This window comes from Hoplias malabaricus, chromosome 3, assembly GCF_029633855.1.
Source record: "Hoplias malabaricus isolate fHopMal1 chromosome 3, fHopMal1.hap1, whole genome shotgun sequence".
In the NCBI taxonomy this organism is placed as follows: domain Eukaryota; kingdom Metazoa; phylum Chordata; class Actinopteri; order Characiformes; family Erythrinidae; genus Hoplias; species Hoplias malabaricus.
In genome coordinates this window covers 6,039,958-6,049,763 of record NC_089802.1, presented here as the reverse complement: position 1 = coordinate 6,049,763, position 9,806 = coordinate 6,039,958, and the positions used below count along the sequence as shown (strand labels likewise).

At 41.4% G+C, this 9,806-nt stretch overlaps 1 protein-coding gene across 1 annotated transcript in view; it reads right to left on the bottom strand.

The window, feature by feature from the left end:
- The window catches only part of LOC136691735 (disintegrin and metalloproteinase domain-containing protein 12), a 133,396-nt gene that overhangs the window by 22,719 nt on the left and 100,871 nt on the right, over positions 1-9,806 (bottom strand). The window contains exons 12-16 of the mRNA XM_066664474.1: positions 5,030-5,207; positions 3,232-3,321; positions 2,833-3,028; positions 2,373-2,481; positions 695-893 (exon numbers count right to left, since the gene is read on the bottom strand). Coding sequence (XP_066520571.1) covers positions 695-893; positions 2,373-2,481; positions 2,833-3,028; positions 3,232-3,321; positions 5,030-5,207 — 772 coding nt within the window. The remainder of the gene's footprint in view (positions 1-694; positions 894-2,372; positions 2,482-2,832; positions 3,029-3,231; positions 3,322-5,029; positions 5,208-9,806) is intronic.

The following is a 9,806-nucleotide window of genomic DNA, read 5'->3' as shown; positions in this document are numbered from 1 at the left end:
GAATAGGCATCGTTCCATCCACTCGTCAAACTAATCTCGGGAAAATGTTTCAAGGTTTATGGGAAAAGCCCAGTAAAAATCATGACAATGGTTTTTAAATCAGGGCTGAGGGTGTAGGGGTCCTTATGGAGATCTATTGACCTTCACAGTGTAATTCAAACCTGAGTCTGCCAGTCCACATGATCAATGCCTCATTAGCATCACCATCAGCAGCAACAAGGTTGGCCTTTGGAAGTTTTATTTGGAGAATTCTAATGGTGTTTTCCTCTAAGGAACGGCTGTTCTTAGACTTAGATGAATGAGGGCTGGATATATCATATATAAAGGTGTCTATAATTTGGTGACTCTTTGAGTTTTACTAAATGATGTTCAACTTTTATGGTGGCTTTTCAGTTAACCCATTTAATCCTAACATTTAGTAACAGCAGTCACAACAAAATAGCATCTAAAACATGGTATAATTCAACTACAAGCACAATATTTGGTAAGAGCTCAGTTCTACCGTTATGTGATATCCATGAGGCATGAAAACATATTATGAACATGAACATACATGTAAATTAAGGGGTTAACACAATATGGACACACCTTAAGGAGAACTATCATTCCTGTACATCAGTTTACAGAAGCATGCATTATATAAGATAACACTGAGTAATGGGTGTGATGGAAGATAAGCACAGTGTGCTCTCACCATGTTTTCTCCACACTTGGTTCCAGTCAGGACCAGTCCTGGGTCGGGCATATCATCACCCAGGTATACATGGGTCCCCCGGCACAAGATCCTCCCTCCCTCTTGCAGTGGGATATTAGTCTCTATGGAGACGGCGTTAGTGCCAATCACTGGCCGATTTGCTCCGCCTTGACACTGTATTTTCCCACATTTAGCATCTCTGCAAAACAATACAAAATCCTATTCTTTAGTTTTATTTACTTTTCCAATACAACATAAAATCAGAGACTGGAATCCTGTCTGATTCATCCATCCATCCATCCATTATCTGTAACCCCTTATCCAATTCAGGGTCACGGTGGGTCCAGAGCCCACCTGGAATCATTGAGCGCAAGGCGGGAATACACCCTGGAGGGGGCGCCAGTCCTTCACAGGGCAACACACACATTCACTCACACACTCACACCTACGGACACTTTTGAGTCGCCAATCCACCTACCAACGTGTGTTTCTGGACTGTGGGAGGAAACCGGAGCACCCGGAGGAAACCCACGCAGACACAGGGAGAACACACCACACTCCTCACAGACAGTCACCCGGAGGAAACCCACGCAGACACAGGGAGAACACACCACACTCGTCACAGACAGTCACCCGGAGGAAACCCACGCAGACACAGGGAGAACACACCAAACTCCTCACAGACAGTCACCCGGAGGAAACCCACGCAGACACAGGGAGAACACACCAAACTCCTCACAGACAGTCACCCGGAGCGGGAATCGAACCCACAACCTCCAGGTCCCTGGAGCTGTGTGACCTCGACACTACCTGCTGCTCCACTGCGCTGCCCTGTCTGATTCAACTTAATTTTTCACATTAAACTGGATTGGAAACAGGAAAGAAGAAAAAGGAAAGAAATGAAGAGGAATAGGGAGGAATGGTATCTGGGTATTTACTCACATTTATACACTTATTACATGAGATCTATTGTAACTATATTTAGTTAAGAAAGGGTGATTGTAAACGCCTGACAAAGTTTGGTAAAAGCAACTTCAGCTGTTTCTGCTTAATATATTACACGTGTAACAATGCTAATCCATATTTATGTGAATAATTTGGGACAATAATATGTAGAGTGATCACACAACGTTTCTTTCTCCGGAGCCAAGAGCTAAGCAAAATAATGAGACACACTCTCCACTGCAGACCAATTACTGCCTGCAGAGGAGACTTTCTCATGCTCTGCTGACAGAGAAAAAGGGAGTGAAAGGGGGGGTGGTGGTGGGCATGACTATGATTTTGTTTTGTGTTCTTGTAATCAACTTTTTTTGTCCCCTTTCCCTTCTATTCTCTCACTGTGTCCATTTCAGTAACAATTACATCAATTGGAGATGATCAGTGGAGCACTTTAAGCACCTGCCAATTAAAGCCCGTCATTTAATGAGTGCTACCTGTTTATGTAAATTACAGTGGCTCGTCTACTGGTCCGTTTTTAGATCACGGTTCGTTTTTGACGCAGCGTGATAGACCTGCAGGTCTCAACATGACCATGCAAAACACTGGATTTTGTGATGAAGATTGTTGTAAAATGGCAGAAGATTTATCTGTTGTTTTCCTTCTTGCGTACTCTTCATCTATTTCTCATCATTCTCTCTTTTTGAAAAACCTGAGAGAAAAGAAAAGAAAAAAACCTCACCGCTCTTCACACTTAGCGAATGAGCCCTTGGAGTCCTTTCCACAATTCCCATATGGATCTCCTGCAGAGTTCACCCTTTCAAAACAGATGCCTGGAGCTGGCTTTGCACCTATAGAACACATACACCCACCCACCCACACACACACACCGCCAACAAAGCTAGGGTTTGTTCTGCTGCATGTTTAGTTACTTGTTTTCTTCAGAATCTCATTGTTCATTTGTTTAAATGAATTTTTATTTTTGTTTGTGGGATAATACCACGTATTATAATGTGAGTCCTTATTGAAAAACATGTAGGATGTATTCACTCTGGAAATATAGCCATAATCATTTTTTTTTATTTTGTCATTCAAGATTTACCTCACTGCAATGTAATTTTGCAAAGTTGCAAAGGTCTTCATCACCATTATTACAATGCACAAATACATTCCTGATGGATAGAGGTGGTGCTGTAACTCACCTTGGCCCCAGAGTGTGATGCACTGTTGCTCATGTGTTTGGCAAATGCCATTGTAGCAGTGTCCGTCCACACTGTGGCAGGCGTGACCGTCATGCAGGTAAACATTAGCTGGACAGTGAGGATGAGAACCTGTGCAGAACTCAGGCAGATCACACGAGTTACTGGACTCTCTGCACGGTGTACCTGCAGGTTTCAACTGAAAACACACACACACACACACGCATACACACATACAATTTCAACAAACCACGCCAATGACCAATTGGAAACAAAACCAATGAAACAAATGTTAACTGCAATCCCATAAACATAAGAGTTAACATGGTTTAGCAATGACTTTAATTTGATCATTTAATATATATCTCACGAAAGAGTAGTCAAGGAATGTGTGTGTATTACCTGACAATCTTCACAACACTGGCCGTGTGCACACACTGCGTTTCCCTTCAGCGTGCAGGTGCTGGCATTACAGCAGGGGTTTATGCACTCCTGCACACAAGAGAAAGAAATTGTGAAGAAAGATTTAAAAGGTGAGAAAACAAACCACATCTGAACGTCGACGTTGGACCATATGTTCACAGAGGTTGTTTGCGCTCACATCTGTAGAAAGTTTTGGTCGTGTCAAGGGCTGAGATTTCTGTGAGCTATTTGTCCCCCTCACACTAACCCTAGTCTATTCATCACATGGAAGAAAAGTCAAGAAAACAGTAATTAAACATTCAGAACAGGCACTTTTCAGAGTCTATATCTAACTAACACCAGCAGTTTGCATCACTCTGAACAAAGTTAGCTTTGATTAGTTTTTGTAATTTACAGATGGATTTTATAAGCATTTAAAAACACCATAATGATCGAAGAAGGTGAACTCTGCGAACCGAAGGAATGAGAAGGAAAAAAATTAATCTTAATAATGCAGACTGACCGATCAATGTTGATTTTATCCACACCACTTCGGCTCTCAGACACACACACACACACACACACACACGAACAAAGACTTCTGGCATGCCCAATTACAAATACAGCTCTTATGACCTGTCTTTGCATTATGAATTGCCAGAAGAAAAAAACCCAAATTAATACACATACATTTTACAAAACAAATGACTTCAAGTTTGTGTGTGTGTGTGTGTGTGTGTGTGTGTCTACAGTGCTTCAAAGCTCCTCACACTTCTGTTACGCATATGTGCCTGTGAGCGAGACTCCAGATTTCTGGGTTTTCTGCCACTATGGTCATGAGGAAGGCATCTGTATGAAGTGCTTGTTTATGTCACTTGTCACAGATTTGGATGATAAGTCTGTAATGATCCATGAGTCATGCTGGAGTGTGAATACTCAGAGAGGGAGTCAGGGAGGAATCAGTGAGTGTTAAATTTGTTTTTGTAGCATATATGAGAGAGAGAGAGAGAGAGAGAGAGAGAGAGAGAGAGAGGAAAGCAATTTCCTCATTAGACCCTCACATTTGAACTGTTTGGAGCCCAAAGCAAATACCCACTTTGGGCCCCCACTCCCAGTGGAGAAGAATTCATTTGATTCCTATTGACAGAAAAGGAATAGCTTAAGGCAGTAGATAGCTAGCTATACATCACAGTGCTCAGACCATCTGCTTCTCTTGCTGAATTTACATTGCGTCCAAAAATACCCTGTCATCCCTTATAATTTGTGAATTCAGCTACTAAGTTGTTGCTGATACAGACATTCAATTGCACACACACAGTTTGTATAATATTCAGTCTCCACAGGGAGAATAACCAATTGGAAGAAAGGCCCCGGAGTCATTCATGAGCCTAAGGTGACCAGGACCAATTCCGTGCCCCAGCTATAGGAGTAAAAAAGAACCACAGCACTGTGATGTAGACAAATTACAATGGATTCTCTGGATTGCTGTAGCCACATCCAGTACTTTTGCCACTGTTTGTGAACTAATCACCCAACATCAGTATCTGACTTCTTTTAACTGAATTCAATCAAATCCTCACAGAAATATTGAATGCTTGAATGTTCAGCTTGACTTGCATGGTAGACAGAAAAGGAGAACAACAAAAACCATTGTAGGCACACACACACACACACACACACACACACACACACACAGAGGAAACAAACACAGAGAAAAAACATGTCCCAGTTTTCACTACACCACATCAAAGAGTGACAGAAAGAGTTCATCAGTACACACACACAAACCCTGACGTACCTCTAGATCTCCACAGTCACACTCCTCTCCCTCCTCCACATATCCGTTCCCACACTTCTGCCCCCCGTAGAGCACTTTGACCTCAGGCATGTTGAAGAGGCACATGCCTACTCCCTTCTCCAGACTGACCAGCAGGTCCTTCTTACTGCACGAACTGAACACAGTGGGGAAGGGGTACCTGCAGAGAGAGAGAGAGAGAGAGAGAGAGAGAGAGAGAGAGAGAGAGAGAGATTCACTTTTCCACTTTCTATTGATGTTCCACCAGCACAGAAAAACAGGGAAAAAGAAGAAGAGATCAAAAGAAAGTCCCAAAAGAAGATGAAAGACTGATGTTCATGGAATAGTGTGCACAATACCAAAATAACACATTTTTCCTTATATCAAACCTAATAGATCAGGTGATGTCTGACGTCGCATTTGTTGTTTAGATTTAGACACATGCTATGAGGCTAATGTATTGAGCCAGCACAGGTTTACACTGTCAAAAAAAATGCCTTTTGTGTTAAGAAGCAATTTATCAATCTCAATATTTTAAATCAATTTAAACCTGAAAAACAGCTTAGTGTGAACTGCTCTTATTCACTGAGTAAACTCGATGTAAAACCCCAAAAACAGTGTTCATCATGTCAGAGATCTATGCTGAATTTTAAGTGTTCTATTAATGATGCACCAAATTTTATAGCAATTAGCATAAGAGGACACTCTTAGTACCACCACCCCCCACAATACCAGCACTCATTTTTCTTCATTCAGATTTAGTCCAAAATATTGGGACTCAGCTGTGATCCCAGAATCATGAATCTCGTTGAATCATGGGCTAAGACTTACGCCACTTCTAAACGTTAAAGAAATCTCTCAGTAGGGATCTCTCAAGCACCATGAACACTTCCTTCCTAAATCATCAGGCATTTACTTTTTTATATATTTAACTGTTAAATGTAATAGACATGCTTTCATTTCTGATGTTATATTACTAAGACATGTTAGAAAATAATAAGAATAATAATAATAATAATAATTATCTGTAACCGCTTATCCAATTCAGGGTCGCGGTGGGTCCAGAGCCTACCTGGAATCATTGGGCGCAAGGTGGGAATACACCCTGGAGGGGGCGCCAGTCTTTCACAGGGCAACACAGACACACACACACATTCACTCACACACTCACACCTACGGACACTTTTGAGTCGCCAATCCACCTACCAACGTATGTTTTTGTACTGTGGGAGGAAACCGGAGCACCTGGAGGAAACCCATGCTGACACAGGGAGAACACACCAACTCCTCACAGATAGTCACCCGGAGGAAACCCACACAGACACAGGGAGAACACACCACACTCCTCACAGACAGTCACCCGGAGGAAACCCACGCAGACACAGGGAGAACACACCACACTCCTCACAGACAGTCACCCAGAGCAAGAATCAAACCCAGAACCTCCAGGTCCCTGGAGCTGTGTGACTGCAACACTACCTGCTGCACCACCGTGCCGCCAATAATAATAATAATAATATTAATAATAATAATAATAATAATAAATGCAATTAAAAATGTATCTTGTTTTGTCGATAATATGAAGAAGTTTTGACACCAAACATGTCTGCTGATCAGCAGTTCTGTGGATGAGGAAAAATAGTGTGGATTTTGGTAAACTACTCCCTTTAACAGAAAAACACACCAAGCTGTCAGCATATAAATGAGCAGGGAGAGAAATGTGAAATGAATGTGTGATGAGTTTGGGCAGATGAATGAAGTGTTCCTCAGTTAATCTCTGCTGATCTCATCAGGACTCTGGATGTAAGCACTAATCGATTAACCAATCACACTACAGCACTGGGGCCAGTGGTGTGATTTCAGCACGCTGCTGACTCGTGAAAACAGACAGAGATAAAGAGTTATTTATGATAGGGGGATATATTTCTTCTTCTTCTTCTCTCTCTTTCGCTCTCTCTCTCTCTCTCTCTCTCTCTCTCTCTCTCTCTCTCTCTCTCTCACACTTCCTTGTACACACACACACACCCACACACACACTTTCACCCACTAACCTTGGAGTTTATGAGAAAGAAATAAAGTATGAGAGAGAAGGGAGGGGATTCAAAGTTTCTGTATCCAATGCTACAGTTTCTGCAACTAATTTATGTGTTTGAACACAGTACATGGACTAAATGTCTGAAGACTATTGGAGCTAGATAGTTTCACATGGGGAGATGAGGTAATGTAGGTATTATCAGTGTGTTTTTAGTGATTTAGTTCCATCCAAATCCAACAGACATTATCACAGACTGCACAGTGTTTTTTTATCTTGGGTTTACGAAAACTGGGTCAAAGAAGGCTGGGTTCTTCAGATTCAAATTGCACTCCAGCTATTGCAAAGATTTGATTATAGGATAGTTCAAATCCTATACCTGACAACTAAGGATGCTGTGGCCATTTATGATCTGATCAGCAACCAGCTACCATTAACAACTATGGTTACTCATTGAGCCTAGCCCATGAGTCCCCAACATACTCACTGCACTTCCCCTCGCCCCCCTGGGTTTTACTGAATTAATCCAATGACACCTCTGGAAGGGCCAACAGTGAAGTCTGGCATCCCAGCCCCACTGGCACCGTTAATGCATGTTCAGTGTCACCAGTTCCATGCGATCTTTACACGCTACATCACCAACAACCACAACAACATACTCTAAAATGTATTTCCCCAACTAGTCTGTGCTTTCCTTATCCACAACCACTGACTGCACCCTTCAGCTGTTTCTAATAACTCCTTCACAGATGCCCTTAGTTTCCGGCCCCTTCTGTTAGATTGTAAATACGATATACTATATATGATGATGTTTTACTCTATTAAAAAGTGGATTTTTTTTCTGCTGCATGCACTAACACACACACACAAACATCCTTTCACATTTAAGATTTAGCTCCAGCTGTGCCAGCTCCATGAAAACACACCCATACACACACACACACACGTGTGCACATACACACCACACCACACATACACACCCTTATAGCCTGCAGTCACCCACAGCAGGGGCACAACAGAGTCAGTGCATAAGGCTGTCATGAATATAAATATGAAAATACAACTGAGGAGGAAACAAAAAAAATGGAAAAGACTAAATGAGCAATTCTCAATTTAACCAAAGCAGTAATACTGTGGGGACAGATATGGTGTGTGTAAACACATAAATATCTGGTCACAGAATGGGGCAAATATATGCACCTCTAAAAGCCCACCTCTAAATTCCTCTGGACCCTGTCGAGGTTGGATCAATTTTGAAAAATCATAGGGGTATATTTATGTACTTCAGTAAAATGTAGACTGTTCATCACATGCTCAAGTTTCTTCAACGCTTCCCATAAAAGAGCATTATTTAAAGCATCATCCACTAAAAGGTTCTGGAACACAACGTGCTTTTTTGATACACTGCAATTAAACATTTTTGGTTAATTAAACTGTGTGTGCCAAATTTAAAAGTTTTATAATTTTTAAAGACAATGTGATTGGCATTAATTCTTCAAATCAGTCAGTTTCCTCTGAAAACAGCAAGCATCCCTTTCCAGTGTCTATCAAAAGTAGAGAGAGAGACAGACTGAATACTACTTTGTATTCGAGAGACAATACATATTAATATTTAACACTAGAGCTATCATGACTGATTATATTTGTAATCAAGTCATCAGCTAATTATTTTAACAAGTAATTAAAACAAACCTTGATATTTTGTCAGTCACCAAGAGGCTTAGGTCAGGTAGCAGACCTCTAACTAATACACAATCAAACACACGCTCAAACAGTTTTCTTTATGAATACAGACTGGAACGTATTCACATTTACAGAGAGATACCGTGGTCTTGACCTGGTCTGGGTTTGGGTTAGCACAACAATCAGTCTTCCCCCAATGTTCATACTCAGCCTGCTGTGTGTGTTTGCTTGCTGTCCATAACAAGTATATCAGTAAAGGAAGTAATTTAAGAAGGAAGTAATTACCCAGGAAGTAATTTAAACAATTCTGAGTGACATCCAGCGAGTATTCAAACATGGAGATGTACACGCAAATGCAGCTGAAAATCACAAATATACAGCAGGTATAAGCAAATAGAAGCAGGTGGTAAATCTGCACAATGCAATTAAATGGAAGGAATTGCCATATATGCACAGGGCGCTTGCAGCAGCTGCAATTGGCTCAGGAGTATAAGGGCTGTACTGAAAGCAAGCACTGTGATAAACTCAGTTCATGAGTACTCAAACTTTATTTGAAAGGGATCAGCTGTCCCATTTCTTCAATTACCGCTACCTCTCTCCAGTCCTCCTGTTCCTTTCCTCTCAATTCCTCCTCCTTCTTGTGGGATAGGACAGGAGCAGTATGAAGGAAGGGACAGGAGCAGTTGCAAAAGTTTCTGGATGCACCCTAACTGTCCCTGATATAACTATAAGTAAGTGAGTGTATATTTGAGCGAATGAGTGAGAGTTACAAGTCATCTTTGCATTAAATTAAATGATATGTCTAATATTCCTGATTAGAAGTAAAAAGCTATAGTTATTTAAAAATATTCAGCAAAGTATAATGAATGACATTGATAATTGTAACTTCATCTAAGGCTGAATACATTTATTATTATTATTATTATTATTAAATGTCTATTCAAGGGCGGCACGGTGGCGCAGCAGGTAGGTGTCGCAGTCACACAGCTCCAGGGGCCTGGAGGTTGTGGGTTCAATTCCCGCTCCAGGTGACCCTCTGTGTGTTCTCCCTGTGTCTGCATGAGT